The sequence below is a fragment of the Mustela erminea genome, chromosome 9 (genome assembly GCF_009829155.1).
Source record: "Mustela erminea isolate mMusErm1 chromosome 9, mMusErm1.Pri, whole genome shotgun sequence".
Taxonomy (NCBI): Eukaryota; Metazoa; Chordata; class Mammalia; order Carnivora; family Mustelidae; genus Mustela; species Mustela erminea.
In genome coordinates this window covers 106,394,971-106,418,149 of record NC_045622.1, presented here as the reverse complement: position 1 = coordinate 106,418,149, position 23,179 = coordinate 106,394,971, and the positions used below count along the sequence as shown (strand labels likewise).

The following is a 23,179-nucleotide window of genomic DNA, read 5'->3' as shown; positions in this document are numbered from 1 at the left end:
AGTTTCTTTTCCTTAGCCGGAAGCGAGGGGCGGGAGACGATAGTGTCGGGCGTCAGTGGAGGAGAAAAACTTGTTTATTTTGCATACAGCGCAGGCCCCTGCACTGCGGCTGCTTTACGTATGATGTACAGTGTGCATGACTTGTAGCTAAAGGAAACCACTGGGCCTGCGCCGTAGCCATCTCCCGCCGGGACGCTTCCGGTAGGAGCGCGTGATCCGACCAAGCTCCTCAAATACCTCTACTCCGGCTAGCACGAGAAGTTCCAGCATGTTCGCCAGTTCCGCTCCTCCGAGCCGTCCAATAGGACGAGAATGGAGCGGCCCCGGAAGTGACGCAGCGGACTTTGTGCCTCCTTCCGGTTCCGGCTTGCGGCGAACGCGTTGCGGCGACATGAAGCTGCTCACCCACAACCTGCTGAGCTCGCATGTGCGGGGGGTGGGGCCCCGTGGCTTCCCACTGCGCCTCCAGGTATCGGCCGGGGTCAGTCTCGCGCCTGTCTCCTGGGCGGAATGGGGGAACCAGGCTCCTGTCCCTAACAAAACCCCTCCTCCCCGCAGGCCACCGAGGTCCGCATCAACCCGGTGGAGTTCAACCCCGACTTCGTGGCGCGTATGATACCCAAGGTGGAGTGGGCGGCGCTTCTGGAGGCGGCGGATACCGTGAGGACCCTCCACCACGCCCGTGCTCCCCCGGGGCCTGGAGGGGGGTGGAGAACCTGGTTTCAGAGCAAGGGTCGGGGTGCCCAGAGCTGATTTAGGCCTTTGCCCACAGTTGCATCTGGTCGAGGTGCCCAAGGGGCCGATTGAAGGGTATGAGCATGATGAGAAATTCCTGAGGCAGATGCACCACGTGCTGCTGGAGGTGAGAACCAGCCCATCGCTTGCTTCTCTGGCCATCACAGCCACAGGCTGCCCGTGCTCAGCTCTGTTCCCCCTCTCCTTCCCCGCCCATCTCCCCGCAGGTGGATGTGCTGGAGGGCACTTTGCAGTGCCCAGAGTCCGGACGTCTGTTCCCCATCAGTCGCGGAATCCCTAACCTGCTGCTGAGTGATGAGGAAACCGAGACTTAACCGCGCCAGGCATTAGTTTTTCAGTCTGTAACCACGAATGGTTTTGTTTATGTATAATATGTTTGTTAGGTCTGTCTTGTATCCCCCAACCTTGACCCAGTGACACACGAAACACAGTGTTCTTGAGCTCGATATATTTCTTTTTCTCATTAAAGGTTCAAAACCAAAAGCGGTTTCTCTTTGCAGCAAATATACATTAAAATAGAGTCTCTGTACAGCCAAAGGCTCTGGGCCCTGGCTTGCCCTATGTCCCTGCACCTCCCTGGCCAAACCCAAAAATAAATATAGTGTTATTGCTCTGCAGGGCATAGAGGCAGTGCTCTCCCTAACCCCCCCAAGGAGGCTGGGTGGGAGCTGATGGGGGGCCCTGGCCACCCCAGGGGTCCAGGGGCTGGAGCCTGCTTGGAGTTATTGCTTCAAGGGGGGGCAGTAATGCCCAATGCAAATGATGAGGAGAGGAGCGAAGGGGGCAGGGGCCTTTGCTTTCCAAATCCCCCTCTGCTCTGGAGAGGGGGTTGGATTAAGCAGCAGCAAAAGCATCACCCACTGGGAGACTGTGGCCTCCACTCCCTTCCCTCCCTGAGATCAGGCTTCTGCCCCCCCACATGTCCCCTGCAGCCCCCTATGGCTTCCGCAAGGCCCCCTACACTCTGGGGGCACGTTATGGCTTGCAAGGGGCAGCACTGTGCCCAGAGCCTGGGCGCACACATTCCCAGCTTCTAAGACCCCCTGGGAGGGGGGAGGGGAGGGCGTAGGGCCTGCTCCCAGGGGCTGATGGTATTGCCCTGGCCCTGCCAGCAGGCTGTGGCACTGCCCGGACCCCAGTTCTGCCCCCTTGGGGCTGACCCCATACTGGGCGGGTCCTGCCAGCACCCCCACCCATGCCCACCCCTTGCCTCAGTCCATCATGGCCTCGAGCATCTCCAAGAACAGCTTGTGCATGGGCACCTTGCCCTCCAGCTTCACCCCATAGAAATGGGCCAGCACTTTGCCCGCTGTCTGGCGAAGGAGCGGTAACGTAAGCAGCAGCCTGCCTGCCCGCCGCCGCTCAGCACCCCCTCCGGGGCCCGCCCGGCCTGCTTCGTACTCCAGCAGGGCCTCGTGTAGAGCTTCACGCAGCTGCTCCACAGCCTCGGCGTCCTCGATGTGCACAGAGTCTGCAAGGAGAGGAGAGAACGCTGTGGACACGGACGGTCTCCAGAAAAGGCAGAGCCCCCAGATGCTTGAGCTTCTGCCGGATGTTGCTCGAGGAGGAGCCAGACGCGGACTGGAGGGGCTGACCGAGGCACCACTCTCCACTCCGGCGCATGACCCAGGGCCCCCTGCTTTCTCCCTCCACCGTGGCCCCCTTTGCTCCTCCCCATCTTCCTTCCCACTGAGTGGTTCACTTTTCCATGTAAGGGTGGCCCTAGAGGGAGCCTGCGTGGCTCAGTGAGTTAAGCCGCTGCCTTCGGCTCAGGTCATGATCTCAGGGTCCTGGGATCGAGTCCCACATCGGGCGCTCTGCTCAGCAGGGAGCCTTGCTTCCCTCTCTCTCTGCCTGCCTCTCTGTCTACTTGTGATCTCTCTCTGTCAAATAAATAAATAAAATCTTGGAAGAAAAAAAAAAAAAAGGAGGGCCCTAGAGCTCGAAATCCTACGTTCGGTTCCCAGACCTGCCCTTGCTTTCTTAAAGACTTTGAACAAATCACTACTCTTCCCTAAGCCACAGTCTTCCTTGTCTGCCCAATGAGACAGGGCCATGGCCAGGGTGAGGACCTGGAGGGCCTCGAGGAGCGTCCGCCCAGGCTCACCTGAATTGGCAAGGGCCAGGGCCTTCAGCAGGACGTACTCCTCGCGTTCCAGCCTCAGGGCCTGCAGTCGCCGCACCAGCTGCAGCAGCGCGGCCCCCAGTTCCCCCAAGCCAGCGGCGCGTGCCCCCTCCTCATCCAGGACCAGGTCCTCCGCGAAGGCCAGCTCGTCCTGCAGTGGCAGTGAGCGCTGGGCGACACCCAACACCAAGACCTCCATCCATACGCTTTGCAGGACTGACATCTGGTCAGACAGTGACAGTGACGAGAAGCCTGGAGGGCAGTGGGAAGCAGACCTGGCTGAACGAGTTCACCAGAGCCGGGCCTGGCCTGCAGAGGGAAGCCCCAGATCACCTGGGCCCTTTACCTGGGATGCTCTTGGCCCAGCTGATGGTGACCACAATCTCTCGGTCAAAGAGGTCACAGAGGGTAGCCACGGCTGGGAGGTGTCCATCGGGGCCCGCCGGGTCAGGCATAGCATATAGCTTCTCAGGCTCAACCACCAGCAAGTGCGACACCAGTGCATTCACGGGGGCTGCCGGGACAGGTGGAGGATGCCCTTGAAGTCATCACCTTGAAGGCCCCTTCGGGGTCAAGCACCTTCCCTAAATTAGCCATCACCCCTGCCCCAACCCCATGGCCTTCTTAATAGCCACTGGCCAGCCAGGCTTGGACACTTCTCTCTGGAAAGGGCTCCCAAGATCTCCCCAGGAAAGCAAGTCCATGGACAGGTTCCGAGTGTGAGAAAAATCTTTCCCTGGTCCCAGGTGTACTACTCAGGGACTGGTTTTTTTTTAAAAAAAAAAAAAAAAAAAAGGTATTTTCAAAAGTATGCTTTCAGGGAAATGTGTTGGGAACAGACGAAAGGCAAACCGGGTTCCCGATGCCCACGCTATCCATTCGGGATGACTGACACCCAATGGGCCTCTCGTGTCCCAGCCCCATCCCAACCCTAGAGCTCCCAGGGCCCACAGCACTAACCGGTTTTCCGAGGGCCTCCAGCTACTGCCAGGGGTCCAGCAGGGAAGGAGCCCGGGAAGGGCAGCGGGTCCACCTCCGGCCGCCGCTTGTACTTTTGTCGCCCGCCTCGCACGCGGTCCAGACGTACTCCTTGAATGGCAGGACAGGGCTGTGTCCCCGCAGCTGGGGGCTGCTTGTCCTGCGGAGCCCCACCCCCACCCCACCCAGTCCCCCATCGCTGCCTGCAGAAGGCCCCAGGCCTCGGCTACCCCCGCCCTGCGCTCCGTGAGCCCCTGCCCAGCGCTCACCCTCCTTGAGCATGCCCACCCGCAGGCACTTGGTGAAGCGACAGGCCTGGCAGGCCTTGCGTCTCCGCTTGGTGATCTCACACTCGTTGGAGGCCGGACAGCTGTACTCGATGCTCCCTGCCGACAAGAGACAGGGCTCCAGTGGCGGCCTCCCAGGGTCCGGAGGGGGCCCAGAGGACAGGAGGGCCCTCACTCGTCCCGGGCAAACGCAGGTCTGGGGAGAGTGGGAGTGCCCTGCGCGGGGCAGGGAAGCCCGAGACGGTGAAGGGAATGGCCTCTGGGCTGGGGGCTCCTGACTGCGCCCAGGGAGTCAGGCTGATCCTGGCCCCAAGCCTCTTGTCAAGCCACGTCTCTGGGCTCTACTAACCCCATCTGCTCTCGTCAAGGCCACAGCAGCTTCCACAGCGGTAAGTACTTGGCCTGAAGGAGCATCTGATGCCGTGATCATGTCCTGCTCCCACACACACCTGGACACCTGTCATCCTTTGCCTCTAGGACACCACTCCTTCCACCTCATGGCCACTCTCATTCCTGTGCATTCCCACCGACTCCTTCCAGCGAAGGACCCACCCCAGGGCTGCCCGCGGACCTCGTCTCCTCCAGCTCACTTCCCCGGTGAGCTCACCGGGCGTGGGCCTTCCAGTTTCTCTCAGCAGGACTGAGTGAACTCGACTCACTTGCCACTGCCTCAGCATCGTGCGGGTCTAGAAGGCGTGGCAAACTTCACCTGTCCAAAATGGAGCCCACGACCTACCACTCCAAACCCTACGACTCCGTCTCTACAGTGGCTCAAGCAGAAATCCAGAAAACATCTTTGATTCTTCTCTTATACCCAAATCCAGCCCATCAGCATGGCCTGGCCAGCTTTACCTCTGCCCCTTGTCCAGATGCTGACCCACTGCGCCCCGAGTCGCCATCACCCCACCTTCCCACTGACCTCCTCCTCTGTCCTTTTCTCCTTTGTTAATGACAACACAGGGGCCAAGACAACCCGTCCAGCCCAAGTCAGATCCCACCCGCCTCCACTGCTCCAAATCCTCCAACGATGTCCCTTCTCAGAGTAAAAGCCCAGGCCTGGAAGGCCTGTGAGGCCTGTGAGGCCTCCAGCCCCCAGCTTTTCAACCTTTCTCCCCTCAGCCCCTCACACTCTGTTCCTCACACAGACGCCACGCTCAGGGCCCACTGCTCCCTTACCTCCCTCTGAGCTCTGCTCCCCATCACCTCAGGGAAACCCCCCTGGCCCCGCTGTGAGAATGTCAGGGCTCCTCTGCAGACTTCTCCTGCCGCCTGCCCTGCCTGATCATTTCTCAGCACGCCTTGAGCCGCTACACACGTACTTACTTCTCTTACCATCTGTCTTCCCCCTTTAGCATCTGCTCCACGAGGGCTAGGACAGCCGAGTGCTAGGAACAGGGCCTGGTATGTAATGGCCACTGAATGGGTGGCCCTCCCAGCCTCACAGGGCTACCACCAGAACCGAATGACACAACCAGCCAACATGCCCTTGACACACTCCTCCTATACTCTATGTATTTAGGGCTGTGCACGCAGCTCAAGACACCTCCTCCAAGAAGACCTCCAGAGCCTCCAACCCAGCCAGGTTCCTTGGCACGCATCCCACTCCTACCCCTCCAGCACTTAAAACAGGTGTACTACAACAGAGTTCTGTACGAGTCATTGTTTCCTCTCTCCCCTCCTCTCGAGTATAAATGGCTTAGTCCCAGCTATGTCCACAGGCATAGTGGTCAGGACAGCAAAGCACAGGTCTGTAAAGAACAAGGGGTCTGGAGGCTGCCTGGGGCCCACCCTGACACTACCTCTTAACCAACCGTGTGACCTTGGGCAAGTCCCATACCCAAGCCCCCCAACCCCTCAGTGTTCCCATCTATAAACTGGGATAAAAACAGGACTTCTGGGCACCTGGGTGGCTCAGATGGTTAAGCGTCTGCCTTCAGCTCAGGTCATGATCCTGGGGTCCTGGGATCAAGCCCCACATCAGGCTCCCGGCTCAGCGGGAAGTCAGCTTCTCCCTCTCCCTCTGCCTGCCACTCCCCCTGTTCATGCTCTCTCTCTCTCTCTATCTGTCTGTCTCAAATGAATAAATTCGATCTTTAAAAATATCAATAAATATAAACAAGCCTTCCTACAAAGATTCCTGGTAAGAAAGAAAGGGAATGTCAAGGTAACGTATTTCACATGGTTCACAGCCCCCAAAAGCTCAATAAATTATTACAATCTGTGGCTAGGGCTCAATAAAGATTTGTCAACAAAGCTGGCACAGAAGGGGTCCAGGGCAGGTAGGAATGCCTGGGCCTGTTAGTTCCCTGGCCTTCGGAACCATTAGAGAGCACAAAGGGTTTTAGAGCAGTGGGTGTTGGTCAAATCAAAACCCACTGCAATGTCACAATCAGTTGGGAGCCATCTGTCCGAAGTTCAGTTGTAAGTAATAAGCAGAGGCAGCAATCAACCCAAGTTCAAGTCCGGCTTCTGCCACCTTCTGCCTGTGGGACTTGAACGAAGTTTTAAAAAACCTTCCTGGGCCTCAACTGCGGTCACAGCACTGGCCACCTTATGGGTGGCTGGAGGAATAAGAGATCACGGACACAGGGGGCATCATGCCTGACACGGGGTTAGCACTCAAGGAATGTTCTCCAAAAGTACACGTTATCGCCTCAAAGCAAGCAGTGTTTCCTATAAAAACACAAGTAACAGGCGCATCCCAAGTAATGCTGATTACATCTCCATCCTGCTTACTCAGGTTTTGGTATGTGTTCCTGAGTGAGAATTCAGTGAGTAATAGTCTTTTTAAAAGTCAGGTGCTGAAGTATGAGGCAGCCCCTCTCAGTTACCCATGAGAACCTGCCTTCTGCTGGAGTTGCTTTGGGGAAATCTACCCAAGGCGGGGTGGCAGGAGTTCCATGCTGCTAAGAGGTCAGGAGCTACCAGAAGCAAGAAGCAAGAAGTTTAGAAGCAGACAGAGGCTGCCTCCAATTTTTCAGAGCCACTGTGGAAGGTGCTAGGCCTCCAGTACCCAGAAACTTAGGCTTCCCGAGCCCTCACTCACTTCCTACTCCCAAGCCATCAACACATCCTTTATTTAACTTTTCAGGGAAATGGCACTCCCAGGTGGGAGGAGGAACTTGGGAACCCCAAGTGGTACCGCCACCGTCTACTTCTACCTGGCAGAGCACCCATTGGGTAGCAGTAGGCCCAGAGGGCAAAGGGCACAGGAGCGCGGTGGGGGCTCACCCTGGATGGTCCTCTTGAAGAAGGCTTTGCAGGCCTCACAGGATGCCACGCCATAGTGGTAGCCGGAGGCCACATCCCCACAGACCAGGCAGAGGCGTTTGGGGAGGGAGCTGAGCACCAGCTTCCCACCACCCTGCTCGCCAGGCCCAGCCCCCTCCCCATCCTCCTCTTCCTTGTGGCCTGGGAGGCAGCGGGTGGGAGCTGGGCCAGGGGCCAGGGCCACGGGGGGCTCGGTCTCGGTCTCCGAGGAACCCTTTGGGCTGTCGGGGCTGGCTGGCTCTGCCTTGATGTAGAGAGGCTCAATGCCCACCACCTGGCTGGACATGGCGCTGGTCACCTGCAGGGAGAGACCTGACAGGTCACAGGGAGACACTGGGATGGGGGATGGAGTCCCAGTGCCACCCTGGTTGCCCAACCCCGGGCCTAGGGCCAGGCTTCCAGGCTCATCAAGGGGGAGGGAAGGAGAGCAGAGTCCAAGGAAGGGCTGCCCATGAAGAAGGCTTCCCTCCAGCTGTTGCCATGGGAACAGAGTCTCCAAAGCCTCCAGGGCCAGTAACTGACGGCAAGGTCTTCCACTTGGGAACCTGGGGGAGGTCTGGAAACTTCCTACTCCCACCCAGGCCAAGGAAGATCATAGCCTTAGTCTCCAAGTGACCTTCAACCCCATCTGGAATGCCCAGCCCCTAGAGAGATACCTCTCAATTTTCTTCCGATGTTGGGGACCTCGATGATTGCCCCCTCACCTGGGCATCCGCCATTCAAAAGCCCAAAGCAGGCACACAAGGGCCGGTGGTGGCTTCACACACTCCCCCTCACCTGGGTCCTCAGGTGTCCTCACCCGCTCACACATGCTCACTCTCTACTGGGCGCTTGCCAGCTCTCACACAGGGCCTTCCCCAAGCCCAGGTTCTCCCTCATGCTCCCGTTCGTCTTCACACACTCCTGCCCAAGCGCACAGCCCATAAACAAAGTCACACTCGAGACTCACAATCACACACACTCACTCCCAAACACACCATGCCCCCACACTGACACACACACAGACACAGACCGTTGTGGAAACACACCAAGAGCCTTTCACACCTGACACAGCGCCCCTCCTGCCCCACCATGCCAATCCCAGGCCCACCGGAGGACGCGGCCACCTCCTTACACCCCACCCCACCCCACCCCCGACCCCCGCCAGCACATTCACTCTTACACTCCAGCCGCCCGCAGAATCCTCCACCTCTGGGGCGCCCCGCCCCCCCAACCTGCGCACACCTACGGAAAGTTGCCTAAAGTTGCTGCGCCTCCCCTCCCCCTCCGCCCGCGGGGGACCTCTATCAGGTTATCAGGAAGTAAACGGGGAGCGCCAAGGAGGAGGAAGTTCTCCCCTGCCGGTGCGATGACCTTTGACCCAGAGAGGAGGGTGGCCCAAGGCCCCTTCGAGCGCCCCCACGTGGTCTTCAGAGCCCCTTCTCAGACAGGGAGCCCTCCCTATCTTCCACCCAGGCCCGCCCCTGGGACTTCGACTTGCTCCAGGTGCCGGATTGAACCCTGCCCTGGGACTGGATCCGAGGCCCGAGCCTGACCCCGGCCGGGACCTGCAGCCCGAGCCAGAACCGGCCCCTGTCCCAGGCCGACGCACTGAGACCTCAACACGGGATCCCGCCCGGACCCTAGCCCCGTGTGGCCCTGGACCCGGTCCCAACCGTGACCCGGGCTGGACCTGGAGCCGGACCCCGCCCGGAACCCGCCCCACCCCCGCCCGCCTCCCAACCGCGCTCGCACATGGCCCCCGCGCCCCGCCCGTCCACCCCCCCCAGCGGCGCTCCCCTCCGCCCCCGGACCTGGGGCTCCGGCAGGGCTGGCGGGCAGGCATGGGGGCCGAGCGGCCCGGAGCGCCGGGGTGAGCCTGGGGCCGCAAACGGCCCCTCCTCCGCCGCCTCCTCGGGCCGCACCGCCCCGCCGCGCCGCGTCCCCTCACTCGGCGGCGCCGCCGGCGGCTTGTAGGACACAAAAGGACATCGCGGCCGCTTCCTACTCTGCTTCCTCCAGCTGACAGCGGGGGTGGGGCCGGCCGTGCGCATGCAAAGCAGGGGGCGGGTCTCGGCGCCCTATGCTAATCAGACAAGAGGGGCGGGGCAGCGCCTGCGTGCCCGGACCAGTCGGGGCGGAGCCGGCGATGCCAGGGGGCGGTCCTTCATGAAGGTCCCGCCCATCGCCGCCTAGTAGAAGCGGTGCAATAGCTGAGGGGGCGGGGCCAGAGGAGACTGGGAGAGGCTCCGAGAGGGAGTTGGAACCAGGAGCGCTCTTACGTAAAGAAGGAGGCGGGGAGCGCTGTGCGCGATCGAAGTGGGCGAGGTGGCTTGGTAGCCGCAGTTGCGGGACAGAGAGACGACTTACATATGTAAATGAGAGGGCGGGACAAGCGGAGAGGTTAGTGTAACTGCATATGCATGAGGGGCGGGGCCCAGCATGCCCAAACTAGAGGGGAGGTGCTGCCCCTTTACCTTCTCACCCTTCCCCCAAGATTACAACACCGGGGCACTTGGACCGCAGATCCAGTATCCCCACACAGCTGCTGGACCCAGGGTGGGAGAAGCAGGCATAAAACATGCGAGAAGTCCTGGATTTCGAGTCCCGGGAAGGCGGAGCCAATAGAGCCAGGACGGAGAACGCTCAAGGTCACTGCGGTGACCGCGTGAAGGTCACGGGGAAAGGCGGAGCCATGTGCGTCCGCCTCACGCGGGCAGCCACGCACTGACTCACCGACCGTGCACAGAGTCTTTTATTTCTCTAGGACTCAAATTCCATGTGGACAGGGTCGGGCTTGTGTCTGGGCACGGGCCGGGGTCCCAGGGACTGGAGCCGGGCTGTCTTGTCACTCCAGCCCGAGCCCCAGGCGGTGTTCTCAGTGCATCAAGAGGCGCAGCCTCTTGTTCCGGCGCCTCCTGAGCCCCTCGATGTATCGCTGCAGCTGCTTGGTCAGGAAGTGGTCCCGGCCAATCCCTGACCGGTAGCCTGCAGAGCAGAGGGGCCGCTCAGGGCAGGGAGCAGGGGCATGGCGTCCCCAGCAGCAGTGCTGCACCTGAGATTTGAGGAACCATGGGTGATCTGGGGTAGCAGGAGTGCTTGGCCCTCGGGTCTGTGTTAGTCTGGAAAACTGGATCTCCAAGGTGCTGGGCCCTGACAGGTTTTTTTGTTTTGGTTTTTTTTTTTTAAGGTCAAGTCATACACTTGTACTCCAGATGGGGGACGTGGAGGAGGCTGAGAGTGTTGAGATGGAGCATGGGTGAGGGCAAGGTTAGAGTGCTGCAGGCCTGAACCAGGACAGTGGTAAAGGGCAGCTTCGTGGACACCCCTTGGACCACTCATCCTGACCCATTAGCCAGCATCCCTGTCTTATATTATAAGCAGGGCAAATGAGAGAACTTTGACCCAAATAATCCACTGTCCAGAGGTTCCTCACAGCACCAAGGGAGGGGACCAAAGCCACACAAAGACTGTCATCCCCAATGGGGAATGGAGAAAAGCCACATCAGCTAGAGAGAGGCTGCATGAAGGCCGGAGCCCAGGCCCCTGACCGTCACATCATGCTCTCCCCACTGGATATCCCTGTGTCCAGTCCAATTTTTTACTTTTGGTAGGGCTCCTGGAATACTTGTGGGTGGTAAGGGAATCTGACAAGGCAAACACGGCCTGAATCCCCACTCCCAGAGGCCCAACCCCTGCAAAATCCCCCAGGGTCTGGGCGGTGGGGGTAGTAGCTCACTCCTGAGGGCTTTGGTGAGGATTTCCAGAGCTTCATTCTCCATGAGGTCCATCAGAGGCAGTGGCAGCTGGAGAGGCAGCAAGAGGCTCAGATGTCCCAGGGACCCCAGCCCTGCCCCAAGATGAAATGCCCCACCTGCTCCCTCTAGCCCCAAGACCCCCAACCAAGCTGCCTGCCCCTCCCCTCTACAAACCACCCTATCCCTTCACCTCTGCAACTCCCAACTTGCCCATCCCCACCCCACTAAAATCCCCAGTCTCCCTGGGTACTTCTAACCCTGTTCTGCTGCTCCATCCAGTAGGCTCGATGAGGTGTGTGCTTTGAGATATTGAGCGATGACTCTGAGGAAGACATTTCTGGGAGAAGAGAAAAAGAGAGGTCAGTCATCTGCAGACTGCTGGGTCTTCCCTCGTAGGGGCAGGCTTGTGGTGGCAGGGGAGTGGCCTTCAGAGACCACCTTATTGGGAAACAATATGGGACAGTAGTTTACTACCCTGGGTTTTATCGTCCCACCCACCCAGGTTCCAGTTCTGACTTCCCCATCAGACAAGACTTAGGAGCAGTGACTGAAAATTCCTGACCCTCAAGTTCTTCATGGTCAAATGGGGTAATAAGAATAACCCCTGGGGGGGCGCCTGGGTGGCTCCGTGGGTTAAAGCCTCTGCCTTCGGCTCAAGTCATGATCCCAGGGTCCTGGGATCGAGCCCCACATCAGGCTCTCTGCTCGGCGGGAAGCCTGCTTCCTCCTCTGTCTCTCTGCCTGCCTCTCTGCCTACTTATGATATATGTCTGTCAAATAAATAATAAATTAAAAAAAAAAAAGAATAACCCTTGGGGCGCCTGGGTGGCTCCGTGGGTTAAAGCCTCTGCCTTCAGCTCAGGTTATGATCCCGGGGTCCTGGGATCCAGCCCTGCATCAGGCTCTCTGCTCAGCGGGGAGCCTGCTTTCCCCTCTCCTTCTGCCTGGCTCTGCCTTCTTGTGATCTCTGTCTGTCAAATAAATAAATTAAATTTTAAAAACAAAAACAAAAAAAAAAGTATGCGGTGACTGGGTGGCTCAGTACTCAATTGTCTGCCTTCAGCTAGATCATGATCCCTAGGTCCTGGGATCAAGCCCTGTCCCTGATCAACAGAAAGCCTGCTTCTCCCTCTCCCAATCCCCCTGCTTGTGTTCCTTCTCTCGCTGTGTGTGTGTGTGTGTGTGTGTGTGTGTGTGTGTGTGTCAAATAAATAAATAAAATCTTAAAAAAAAAAAAAGAAAGAAAGAAAAGAAAAGAAATAGACCCTTATGAAGGTTGTGAAGTTTAAGGTGATCATGCAAAGAAAGCCCAGTGCCTGGCACACAGCAAGCACTCAAAATGCATTAAAATACTGTTACACATTCTTGGGGTGCCTGGGTGGCTCAGTGGGTTAAAGCCTCTGCCTTCGGCTCAGGTCATGATCCCAGGGTCCTGGGATCGAGCCTGTATCGGGCTCTCTGCTCAGCGGGGAGCCTGCTTCCTCCTCTCTGTCTGCCTCTCAGCCTACTTGTGATCTCTTGTCTGTCAAATAAATAAATAAAAGCTTTAAAAAAAATAAATAAAATACTGTTATACGTTCTAATGCCCCATGTAGGTAGGGCCGGGGGGAGGGGAAGAGGGGAGTCCCAGACAGTGCCCAGCAAGAAGCAAGAAGTAGGTACTTAAAAATTGTAGGCAATGACTGAGTGAATGAAAGACAGGCACCTCCTCAACGACAGCAAATCCATACACAAGGAAATAACTCCCTCCTCTCTACCGTCCCAGTGATTCCATGAGAAGCACGGGTCGTACCGCGCTGCCTTTGCGCATTTCCGCAGGTGTCTCCCGGACTTGGCGTGCTATGGCCACAGGACCCTGTACGACGCCTGTCCGGTAGGGGGCGCTCCAAGAATGTCTGGTTGATTTAAAGCGTAGAAGGCGAACACTGGCACCGGTCCCGGGAAGGGAATCCTGGAAAAGGATCCTACAGCTTCCCCCTCCACCCCCTATTTCACAGCAACAGATATTGAGGTCCTGGCCAGCCCCCTGCCCTGTGGATACCCACAGCCCTGTGAGGCCACACTGACCGGTGTCCGTCTTGGACTCCTTGGAATCGCCGTCCTGCTCCTCTAAATGGCTTCCCAGGGAGCGGGCCCGACTTAGCTCCAGCGCCAGCAAGGAGGGCTTGTCCAGATCCTCCTGTTTGAAACTGTCCTTGTCCTCTCTGATACCCCATTCTTCCCAAATACCGTCCGAGTCGCCTCTGGCTTTCTGGTCGTACCACGGGCGAGACTTGCTGCTGACGCTGCTGCCCTCCACGTCCGAGTCCTCGCAAACACTGGACCGCGGCATATTCAGCTTCGGCTGCGACAGCGTGGCCCTGGTCCACAGACTCCGGATGTCCTCTGGGCTCGACATGTCTGACAGATTCCGGATGTCCTCTGGGCTCGACATGTCTTAGGCTCGGCTGCCCAAAGACGCCTGTGGGCCACATACAACGAGGGAAGCCAAGGGCCTCCAGGAGTTGGGAAGGAGAGGAAGAGCCAGCTGGGACCGTGCCTGTCGAGTGGGCTCACAGCCGAGGCAGGGGGAGAGAAGAGCCAGGGACCCAGGACGGACCCAGGCTGGGGGCTCACGGGGGGAGGAGGCCAGGGAAGGGTTCTTACTCTGAAAGGTTTTTCGTCCATGGTTCTGCCCCAACGGACCGGCTCGCCACAGGCCTCGGGGCGAGGAGCAAGGGGTCACGCTCCAGGAGCGGGGAGGGGCCGCATCGCGTTCCCGAATGGTGCTGCGGGTCTCGCGAGGGAGAGTTCAATCTGCAGCCCCCACCCCCACGCTAGATGCCATTTGCTCTTCCCCGTCCCCACCGCCCCGTATCTGCGCTGAGGTTGGAGACGCACAGAACACCATGGCAGATTCCTATTCCGGACCCTATACCCGGTAGCCTCCCGGCGGAGACACTGGCCCAAGCGTGGCCCTTTCGGGTGCAGGCGTGGGGAGGAGGGGCTCGGCCCCGGGAGGTGGGTAGAGGGTTGTCACAGGAGGCCTGGCTTGCCCGGGAGGTGGCCCGACGCAAGCACTCCCACACCCACTCGCGTCCCCGGAGCGCGCACGCCCGCAGCGGTGCAAACTGTTTTCATTTATTGATGCAGGCTTTTGAGGCACAGTCGTGAGGTGTGGTGAGGGACGGGCCCAGCCGAGACAGCGAGACAGAAAGCCTTGGGGGGGTTCTGCAAATGGATGAAGTGAGGAGAAGGCCAGGAGCGGGGTGTGGCAGCCCGTAGCCTCCTCCGCAGGCCTCGGTCCGGTCGAGAGAGGCCTCTTTGGTCAAACAAGCAGAGCATGCCGGGGAGAGCGCAAGAACCAAGCCCTTGGAGAGGCCCGGGCCGGGGGTCCTGCCCCTACGCGGGCACGCCTCTTTCCCGCGGGCGCCCTGGGCCCCGCGGCCGCGCGGGCTTCCGGGGAGGGTTAGGGGGACGGCGGCGACCCCGTGGCGCGCGGGGCAGCGCGCAGCCGCGCTCGCTCTGGGTGTCGGAGGACTCGTCGATGAAGGCCAGGTTCTCGCTGGGGTAATCCAGCGCGGAGGCCGTGGGCGGGGTGGACGGGGAGGACGGGGAGGGCGGCTCGGCCTTCACCGGGAGCGGGGACGGGGGCCTGCCGGCGGGCTGCGCCGGGCACGGCGGCGGAGGCAGGAAGGGCCGCTCCTTCTCCAGCGGCGGTGGTGCCGTGGGCCCGACTCGCTGGGTCACCCGCGCCGTCACCGTGCCGGTCCAGCTGGCGGCCTGCGCCGTGAGGCCGCCCATCTGCGCGGAAAGTAAAGGCAGTCCTCGACCGCGGGTCCTCGACCGCCTCTGCGACCCTGGGAACCTGCCCCTTCAGCCGCGGCCACCCTTTTCCCCCGGTCCTCCTATCTCAGCGCGCCCGAGAGGCGGGGGGGAGGGACACTCATCACCCAGCGACACACTCTCCTCTTCTCCGTCCGAACCTAAGAGACCTTTCCTCCAGGGGCTTTTCTAGAAAGCCCTGGGTTGATTTCAGCTACCCTTCCCGTGCCCCTTAGAGACCTTTGCGCTTCTCTCGAGCTCCTTGGCCGGCGCGGCCAGCAGCGTGACATAACACACAGGTCGTCCAGTTAAATGTGAATTTCAGATAAACGACCAATAAAATTTTAATATATGCATGTCCCTCCCGTGCAACATTTGGGATATACTTGCACTAAAACGTTACTTGCTATTTATCTGAAAGTTACATTCAACTGGGCTTCCTGCTTTTTTTGTTTTGGTTTTTGGTTTTTTCTACCTAAATTTCTCAGCCCGGTTCTTGACAGCGGAGACAGAGTCCTCAGCAAACTGACCCAAGTTTAACCCTTTGCCCCCCGGGGCCGTGTGCACATGGCGGGGGCGTGGGGGGGGGGTGCGGCGGCACTCAGTCCCTGCTTTGAGAAGCCCACACTGTGGAAGGGAGGCCGACTGATCAACCCGCTGCTAGGGTACAGCGCATCAGCGGCACAGCGCAAGCGCCGATCCAGGGGCGCCTACCTCTGCCCGAGTTCGTCGGGACACTACTCGCAGCCAGTTCCCGATGGTGGTGAGTACCGAGGCGAAGTAGGCCAGGCCGAGCAGGATCCAGAACCACACCAGCGGCTGGTAGGCTGCATTGCTCTGGTTGGGGCTGGCGCCTGGGATACCACCGGGGAGGCCAGAAAGATGTTGATTTGTGGGGCAGGCTTTAAGCCTGTGAGCTCCTGGTTTACCTCCCTTCTTCCCAGTTCAGTGAGAGCATCCGCCTCCCGCGGGGCAATCAATCGGTGTGTGTGAACGCATGCAAGACGAGTGTGCATTACTTGAAAGTGTGCCAGATAAAAATACGCGAGTGAGTGTGCTCGCGCGCCAAAATGTGGGCATATGGGAGGGGCGCACATATATAAGAATGTGACACATAGGAGGGGCGCACTTAATCTATGTGTGAGCATGCATCGGGGTGCAGGCATGCCAGAATGTAAGGGCACATGAGCTGTTGCATCCGTGCAAAAACGTGAAGGTGCATTCCGCGAGGGCGCGTGGGGATTGGAGCAAGTGCCTGTGAGCGCCCACGCCCCACAGGGAATCTGGAGGGAGACACAAGAGTGCAGGGTCCCTGAGCATGAATAAAGTGGATAGGGAAGTGCAGTGCAAGAAAGGTGGCCTCACCGGCCACATAGTCCCCGAAGCCCACCGTGGTGAGCGTCACCACGACGAAGTAGATGGCCTCCAGCTTGCTCCAGCCCTCCACGTAGCAGAACACGAACGTGGGCGTGAGGACAAAGAGCAGGCAGCCGATCAGCAGGAAGAGCACCGCCGATAGGATTCGCACCAACCCCGGTGGCACGTGCCACTTCTGCAGGGAGGGGCAACGGGTAGGAGGGACCCAAGACGTCGCCAAAACCTCCAGTCACCCCCCACACACCGCCTCGTCTGGGCTCCAGTGCGCGAGGCTCCCGCGTCCTCGAGGCCCGCGCGTTCAGGGGCAGGGCGGGGACATAGGCAAGGGTAACACGAGCTCAGCGCGAGGGCGCGCAGGGCAAGGAACAGCTCACCAGGAAGATGGCTTCGATGTGACCGATGCCACGGCGCAGAGAGGAGCCCAGCCGGTCCCCGACCCCTGCCAGCAGGATCCCGAACAGCGGGATCCCCACCAGCGCATAAAAGATGCAGAAGAGGCGACCCGCATCCGTGCGCAGGGCCGCGTTGCCGTAACCTGGGCAGAGGGGCCGTGCAGGAAGTCTAGGGGCTGCCTGGCCTCCACTTCCTCCCTCTGCACCTTCCCCCAGGAGAAAGCCCCTAGCCCCCCTCCACGTGCCCAGTCCCCTCCCCCACCGATGGTGGTGATGATGGTGCCCGAGAAAAAGAAGGCGCTGCCCAGGTCCCAGGCTGAGTGGTTGCTGTTACTGGAGGAGTTGATGTCAGGGTCCGCACCCCCTCCCAGAGCATCAGCCACATCCTGCAGGACAAGGCGCAGAAGGAGGAACCTCAGCCCTTCGTAACTGTCCTGGCCAAGCCCCTGACCCTCCAGTCTCCAGAGTGGCATCCTCCTTCCTCCCCCTCCCAGCTCTCCCCTTCCCTCCCGGCTTCCTGAGGATAGTCCCTTGGAGCAGACATTGCAAACTGGGGGGCCCAATTGTGTTTCAACTCCACGTTGTTTTAGAAACATTTTAGCTGGGACGCCAGGGTGGCTCAGGCAGTTAAGCCAGTGGGTGGGACCCTTGATTTCAGCTCAGGTCTTGATCTCAGGGTCAGGATCTCAGGGTCCTGAGACTGAGCCCCCCTGTTGAGCTCATGCTCAGCAGGGAGTCTGCTTGGGATTCTTTCCCTCTGCCCCTTCCCCCCACCTACTCCTCTTGCAAGAGTGTGTGTGTGCTAGAGCGCTCTTTCTCTAAATAAATAACTAAATCTTTAAAAAAAAAAAAAAAGACTTTCATTATCTGCCCCTTAATTTCACACAAAAGATTTCTAGTTTACAGAGATCAGGAGCAGACCTGGACCAGACTGCCTGGGTTCAAATCTCAGTGCTCTGTGACCCCAGGGGCAAGTTAACTCTCTGTGCCTCAGTTTCTGCCTCTGTCAGGAGCAGACAATGCTGCTAGCGCCTACCTCAGGCAGTTGTGAAGAATTAAAATAACCCTTGTGCATTTAAGTTAGTCCCAGTGATTTCCAACTTTCCACAGATTCCACCACTCCCATCGCCCCTAGGAAAGCTGAGTTTTAGTTCCTTGCCTTAGAAAAATCTGATGGAAGTTAGGGAACCTTTTTCCAGGAAGGTTCATATACCATCAAATTCTGTACCCAAGACTGGAAGGCTCATGGACACACAAACCCCCACCCAACCCAAACCCTGTGCTTACATAGTACGTGCTCAATAAATAGGAGTACATTAATGAAATAGCCATGTGTCTGCCCCTCTTGCCACCTTGCTGGTCCCTTCGAGACAGAGTCTGTATTGTCAGAGTGTCTGCCTTAAGTGACACAGATTTGAGAGCACAATGGGGGGTGGGGGACAGAGGGGGCTGTTCCCCAAGGGGCACAGAGCCAAGGCACAGAGACAGTGGGGAAGATCAAAACCACATTCTTCCTCTCTGACTGCAATCCTCATTAGCAAGACCCATTCCAAAATTAATCTTCCTAAAGTGACAGTCCCAAATCCTCCATAGCTCCCCACTGTCTGCCCCAGAAGAGTGTCCAAATTCCCAGCCCAGCTTCTCATCTCCTTTTCATCTAGTCCCCACCTCCCCTTCCCCAGCCTTCTTTCCTGGAGCCCCATCTGAAACCCAAGCTGCAATGTGATCTTACCCCCAGATTTTCTGAGACATCCCACCTCCTGTAATAATAATTCTTAAATGAAGCCAAGAAGTGAAATGTATGATTAAGGTGATTTAAATTTTATTTTGCAAGACTTTTCCAATAAATTCTCTACTTGGGGGGGGGAAAAATCTCTCGTCATCCTGTGTGTTCTAATTTTTGCTTCGAATGACTAGGCATCTGCTAAATCCGAGTTCTGCAAAACACTCTGCGCCTTTCCAACTTCCACGCCTTTGCCCAGGCTGTTTCTCTGCCTGCAGGTCTCTTGCAAACCAATCACACATCTCTAAATTCTACCCTTCTCTCTCACCTGCCTCATTTCAATTACCAGCTCCTCCCAAAACCCCCACCCCCACCCCATCTCCCACCTTGCCTCCAGCACCTAGCTCAGAGCCCAGCATACATACAACAGGTGTTTAACAAAGAAGGAAGCAAGGAACTGCTCCCTTTCCACTGAATCCTACAGTGATCTGTCCGTGGAACTGTCCCCCTATCCCAAAGTGACATCCTCTAGTGTAGAGCCTGCCTCTGTTACACCCCATAGCAATTTCCCTGCTCATCCTATGCTGTAGTAGCACAGCACCTAGCACACAGTAGGTGCATAATTGCTGCAGGACTGCCTAGCTGTGGGAGAGAAAGCAGCTGTCGCCCACACTTCTAATTTCTGCCCTTCCTTTTCTTCTTTTTTTATCCAGGAAAAAAGCCTTTGCATCGTGAAGATAAAATAGGTCAGACTCCCTCCCTCCCCCACTCTGCCCTGTGGTCTGGCTAGACACATCCTCCCGCCCAGGCCTCTCTGTGCCTCACTGGGCATTCTGGAAGTGTCAGAGTCAATGTCAAGCAGCCTAAGTCCCAGCCCCACCCCACCCTCATCTCTGCTCCTGCTCCTGCCCCCCACCTTGGGAATCAGCTGGAACACTGCGGGGCCTCCAGGCCCATGGTTCCTCCCTCCAAAAGAAGAGGCAGGGGAGAAGGGATACTCTTCAATTACTCTTCAAAGTAATAGACATCCACTTATTAAAGTTAATCCTTGGGTTGTTTATATGAAAGTGACTCAGAAATCACAGAAGCAACAAAGGTGCTTACGTGCTAGCACCCCAGGAGGCTGAAGCCCAGAACTTTCTTTAGTTACTGAACCAAACCTGAACCCACCCCTTCCTCTAGCCTCATCATAAACATGTGTCCTGGGGGAAAAGGGGTGCCAAACCTGATATCCATGGTGGCAGGCTTAGGGCATCCTGGAACCCTCTGAAATGTGTTCTGACACCCTCTGAATCTAAGTGCATTTTTCCAGGGGGTAGGGGAGTATCCACAGTGTTCTTGGGCATCTCCAAGGCATCTGGGACTCCAAAGAAGTACAGAAACCAGTGTAAGGTGCCAGATTCAGTAAATAAAAATACTGCATGGGACACATGTATTTTTTAAAAAGTATTTGTTGCTTACTGGCTAAAATTCACAATTACCCAGGCACCTTGGGTTTCATCTGGCAACCAGGAACCAGTGCGTTAGGCCTGTGACAAGGTAACATATTTTGTGTGTACCAGCCACGTTTTCATTTCCTCCTTCACTGGTTCCTTTGCTCAACCACCATCACACGGAAGGAACCAGTCCAGGAGCTCAGTGCAAGGCCAGGAAAAGCAAGGCGGCCAAATGTCCCCATGGACACCATATTGAAAACACAGAGACCTGGATGTCAGCCTCCCTCCCGGATCCCTTGGCTGCACCCTTCCCTCACTGGGTGTCCATTGGAGGCGGCAAGCCAGTGCAGGGCCCCACTGGCAGTCAGCTCCTTTTGGGGGGTCAGGGATGACTCCTGAAGGGGGTTCCTGACCACCCACGAACCTTGATGAGGATCCCCAGGTCCTGGTCGCTCACACACGGATGGGCCCTCAGGAACTTCTCTCGGACCTCCCCCAGCTCCCTCTGGGCCTGCTGCTCGTGGGGCTGCTCCAGGGCCTGGAACACCAGGGCACCGGACACCAGGTAGAGCAGGACCAGTGCCAGCAGTGCCAGAAGAGTGGTGCTGCGCATGGCGCGCCCAGGGGCCCGTCCAATTCCGCTGCCCGCCTGGGGAGGCCGGGCAGGGGGCTCCTGGGGAGCTGCGGTCACTGTGGGTAGAACCAGGGATGCTGGGGTCAATCCCTCAGCCCGCCACCCCTCCGCCCTTTTCCTCCTCCAGCCCCCACACACCCAGAGGTCCTTGGAGCCCCCAGCCCTACTGCCCATAGATGACTTCTCTTCACGTCCCTTTGCCAGGACACTTGGTACCAGGGCACACCCAGTCCCCCCCTTTTCTGTCCCCCCCCCCCTTACCTCCATTGCCCGGCCCTCAGCCCCTGTCCGGGAACTCTGGGACAGGAGAAGAGAAGAGGGCGCCGGGAAGGGAAAGGAAGGAGAGTGGAAGGGGTAAGAGAGACTGAGCCTGCTGAGGGACCCCCGGGGAAGCAAAAAAATGCCAGGGGGCCTGGAGTGGGCATGAGGAACCGGCTCCGGAGCGGGAGGCTGAGGGGGCGCGGAGGCGCGCGCAGGGGGAGCGGGCGGAGAGGCCGGACCGCGCAGGGCGGGGACGGGGATGGCGGGTCCCGGCTCCTCCGCCGCGGCTGCTGCAGGATCTTCGCGCTTCTCTCCCCGCTCCCGCCTCTCCCCGCTCGGCCGCGAGCCGCGAGGGGCCTGGCAGGTAGCCTCCAGGGTCTCCCAGTGTCCTGCCGGGCTTTCGAGGAACCCAGGGGCGGGTCCCGGTCGCGGCGCAGAGGCGAGGCGGGGCGGGGGTGGGGGCGCGGAGAGCGTGCCGGGTTCCGGGAAGGAACAGGGCGGGAGCGACCACGGCCGGCCCCTGGGGTTAGCATCCTCCGGGACAGCAGTCAGCACCCCCGGGACAGCGGGCGGCGGCGCCCACGCGCACACCCGCAGGCACAAAGGCCCGCGCGCCCACGCTCCGCCCTGCGGCTCCCGCCCGCCCCGCCGCCCAGGCTGCACGCACACACTCCACCTGCACGCCCGGACCCCCCGGGGCCGTGCGCGCCGAGCCGAGGCACCCGAGGTCCACGCGCACGTGTGCACACACTCCGGTCCACACACCCAAGCCGCCGGGCCACCGCGCAGCGCCCGACACCCAGACACACTGCACACCCGCCGTTGGCTCCCACCTCCTCCCGAGTCTTCAACGCTGACGCCCGGGAGCCTGCGGGCGGCGGGACGCGCTGCCGCACGACTCCCGGAGGCGCCCACGCGAGGGAGGTGCGCGCCCCGCCCGGCCGGTCGCCCCCCGCGCACCCCTCCCTGCCCGGGAGTCCCGCCCGCGCTCCGCGCTCCCTCCCGCGTCAGCCCCGCACTCACTGTCGGCCCCGCTGCGGCTGCGGCTGCGGCTGCGGCTGCGGCCCGAGCTCCCGCGCGGCCTCGCGGGTGCCGGCTGGGCCGCGGAGGCGGCGGCGGCGGCAGGGGCGGAGCGGGCGGCCGCCGGGGCTGGGACCCCCCTCCCGCTGCCAGAAACCCCCTCCTTCCAAGCTTAACCCCTCCAGCGCCGCGCCTCCCTCCCTGCCGCGCCCTTGCCGCCAGCGCCGTGCCCCGCAGCCCCTTACCTGCGGCCGCCCTGCCCCCCAATTCCAGCGGGTCTCGGCAGGTGATGGGCAGAGGAACCCGAGACGGGTCGCCGCTGGGTCCGGCCTGGAGTCTCAGACTGGAGTCCTGGTATTGTCCCACCGGCCATCCAGTGTGGCCCGCGGCACGGCCCCGGCCTGGACATCTGCCGGCTCACCTCTCCGGACAGGCGCCACGCTAATCTCCCAGCATCTCCCAGGCCCACTACGGATCGGAAGGGCCCTCAACTCCCCGCCCCTGGGGACACCCTGGCCCATGGGCTCAGCACTCCTGAGGGAGGCGGCCCTGCGGGACAAAGGGTTAGGGATCCACTGAAACAATCTGGAATTGGCCGAGGTAGGGCTGGGACCCAGTTCTGGAAAGTCATGCCGGGGCACCTCCTACCTCTACTCCTGCGCCATCCCTTGGTCCTCACCTCCGTGGCCATCGCAGCATGGAACCATCCCTCCCCCACAGCCTGAACAGCCAGGGCCCAGGCAGGCCTTGGACCTGCTCCCCTCTGTGTTTCCACCCACTTCTTGAAACCCTGAACTCTCCTAAAATTCTCCGGCCTGGGGTCTTCAGCCCCCACGGTGGGTGGCTTTAAGCCTGGGCTCTAAGGCTGACCACCCCCTACCAGCAGAGGGCGCAGATGCGGCTCGCAAGCTCCCCAGAGTCTCCCTGTCCCTACTTACAGAAAAGGCATGATTAATTCTCGCCTCAGAGTGCTGTTCTGAGCATTAAGGAGGTCACTATTTGTAAATGCTCAAAACAGAGGCTGACACACACAATAAAGTGTCCTACAAAGATTAGCAATCTTCATTTCAACAGAGAGTGGCTGTTCAGCTTCAAGCTGATTGTCTGTGTCAGATGCCCCGGCTGGAAGCCCTGAAGGCCCAGGGCCCAGGAGCATCCCAAGCCGCAAGTTTCAAGACAGGATCTGTGCTGGGCCCAGAACTCCGATGAGCTGTGATGATCAGGCCCTCTGATAGGACAGGAGAGAGACCCTCTGATAAATGACTCCCAGCCAGAGGACAGAGGTCAGCTCTGCCAATGCCATGGCAGTAGAAGGCAGTGACCGTGGTATTAGGGGGAGCCAGAGAAGGGGCCCTCGGGGCCATGAGGCAGGCACTGTG

At 59.3% G+C, this 23,179-nt stretch overlaps 4 protein-coding genes across 13 annotated transcripts; 1 reads left to right on the top strand and 3 right to left on the bottom strand.

Annotated features, from left to right (window-relative positions):
- Window positions 1-332: 332 nt before the first annotated feature.
- On the top strand, window positions 333-1,239 carry TRMT112 (tRNA methyltransferase subunit 11-2). The gene is made up of 4 exons (XM_032357206.1): window positions 333-469; window positions 559-660; window positions 773-862; window positions 963-1,239. Exons 1-4 carry the CDS (start codon window positions 392-394, stop codon window positions 1,068-1,070), a joined length of 378 nt encoding a protein of 125 aa, XP_032213097.1. The 5' UTR covers window positions 333-391; the 3' UTR covers window positions 1,071-1,239.
- On the bottom strand, window positions 1,190-9,448 carry ESRRA (estrogen related receptor alpha). Of its 4 annotated transcripts, none has more exons than XM_032357193.1 (7): window positions 9,210-9,448; window positions 7,378-7,714; window positions 4,129-4,245; window positions 3,842-3,970; window positions 3,228-3,395; window positions 2,864-3,133; window positions 1,190-2,227 (listed from the first exon to the last, which is right to left on the bottom strand). In XM_032357193.1, exons 2-7 carry the CDS (start codon window positions 7,700-7,702, stop codon window positions 1,968-1,970), a joined length of 1,269 nt encoding a protein of 422 aa, XP_032213084.1. In that variant the 5' UTR covers window positions 7,703-7,714; window positions 9,210-9,448; the 3' UTR covers window positions 1,190-1,967. The 4 variants fall into 4 exon arrangements, with proteins under 4 accessions (XP_032213084.1, XP_032213085.1, XP_032213087.1 ...); XM_032357194.1 differs by lacking the exon at window positions 9,210-9,448 and adding an exon at window positions 8,641-9,110; XM_032357196.1 differs by lacking the exon at window positions 9,210-9,448 and adding an exon at window positions 8,645-9,110.
- A 665-nt stretch (window positions 9,449-10,113) lies between these two features.
- On the bottom strand, window positions 10,114-13,903 carry CATSPERZ (catsper channel auxiliary subunit zeta). Of its 2 annotated transcripts, XM_032357205.1 has the most exons (5): window positions 13,800-13,903; window positions 13,221-13,614; window positions 11,411-11,490; window positions 11,135-11,201; window positions 10,114-10,383 (listed from the first exon to the last, which is right to left on the bottom strand). In XM_032357205.1, exons 2-5 carry the CDS (start codon window positions 13,585-13,587, stop codon window positions 10,274-10,276), a joined length of 624 nt encoding a protein of 207 aa, XP_032213096.1. In that variant the 5' UTR covers window positions 13,588-13,614; window positions 13,800-13,903; the 3' UTR covers window positions 10,114-10,273. The 2 variants fall into 2 exon arrangements, with proteins under 2 accessions (XP_032213096.1, XP_032213095.1); XM_032357204.1 differs by having other exon boundaries at window positions 13,221-13,853.
- Window positions 13,904-14,168: 265 nt separating this feature from the next.
- On the bottom strand, window positions 14,169-22,729 carry KCNK4 (potassium two pore domain channel subfamily K member 4). 6 transcript variants are annotated; one of them, XM_032357188.1, is made up of 7 exons: window positions 22,046-22,729; window positions 20,310-20,575; window positions 16,989-17,112; window positions 16,709-16,869; window positions 16,323-16,509; window positions 15,672-15,811; window positions 14,169-14,936 (listed from the first exon to the last, which is right to left on the bottom strand). In XM_032357188.1, the coding sequence occupies exons 2-7, from the start codon at window positions 20,496-20,498 to the stop codon at window positions 14,535-14,537; spliced, it is 1,203 nt and encodes a 400-aa protein (XP_032213079.1). In that variant the 5' UTR covers window positions 20,499-20,575; window positions 22,046-22,729; the 3' UTR covers window positions 14,169-14,534. The 6 variants fall into 6 exon arrangements, with proteins under 6 accessions (XP_032213079.1, XP_032213077.1, XP_032213081.1 ...); XM_032357186.1 differs by lacking the exon at window positions 22,046-22,729 and adding an exon at window positions 21,804-21,861; XM_032357190.1 differs by lacking the exon at window positions 22,046-22,729 and adding an exon at window positions 21,614-21,671.
- Between the last annotated feature and the right edge of the window lie 450 nt (window positions 22,730-23,179).

What these genes read in the sequence shown, in the direction of transcription:
- TRMT112 (XM_032357206.1), top strand. Translation starts at nt 392, where the DNA reads ATGAAGCTGCTCACCCACAACCTGCTGAGCTCGCATGTGCGGGGGGTG. An exon ending in GCTTCCCACTGCGCCTCCAG is followed by an intron (nt 470 to 558) that starts GTATCGGCCGGG and finishes TCCTCCCCGCAG; the next exon opens with GCCACCGAGGTCCGCATCAA. An exon ending in TGCACCACGTGCTGCTGGAG is followed by an intron (nt 863 to 962) that starts GTGAGAACCAGC and finishes ATCTCCCCGCAG; the next exon opens with GTGGATGTGCTGGAGGGCAC.
- ESRRA (XM_032357193.1), bottom strand. Translation starts at nt 7,702, where the DNA reads ATGTCCAGCCAGGTGGTGGGCATTGAGCCTCTCTACATCAAGGCAGAG. An exon ending in CTTCAAGAGGACCATCCAGG is followed by an intron (nt 4,246 to 7,377) that starts GTGAGCCCCCAC and finishes TCTTGTCGGCAG; the next exon opens with GGAGCATCGAGTACAGCTGT. An exon ending in GGTGGGCATGCTCAAGGAGG is followed by an intron (nt 3,971 to 4,128) that starts GTGAGCGCTGGG and finishes CTGCCATTCAAG; the next exon opens with GAGTACGTCTGGACCGCGTG.
- KCNK4 (XM_032357185.1), bottom strand. Translation starts at nt 20,786, where the DNA reads ATGGAGGTAAGGGGGGGGGGGACAGAAAAGGGGGGGACTGGGTGTGCC. An exon ending in ACCTGGGGATCCTCATCAAG is followed by an intron (nt 17,113 to 20,309) that starts GTTCGTGGGTGG and finishes CTTGTCCTGCAG; the next exon opens with GATGTGGCTGATGCTCTGGG. An exon ending in CACCATCATCACCACCATCG is followed by an intron (nt 16,870 to 16,988) that starts GTGGGGGAGGGG and finishes CCCTCTGCCCAG; the next exon opens with GTTACGGCAACGCGGCCCTG.
- CATSPERZ (XM_032357205.1), bottom strand. Translation starts at nt 13,587, where the DNA reads ATGTCGAGCCCAGAGGACATCCGGAATCTGTCAGACATGTCGAGCCCA. An exon ending in GGAGTCCAAGACGGACACCG is followed by an intron (nt 11,491 to 13,220) that starts GTCAGTGTGGCC and finishes CTCTTCTCCCAG; the next exon opens with AAATGTCTTCCTCAGAGTCA. An exon ending in GGATGGAGCAGCAGAACAGG is followed by an intron (nt 11,202 to 11,410) that starts GTTAGAAGTACC and finishes CTGCCTCTCCAG; the next exon opens with CTGCCACTGCCTCTGATGGA.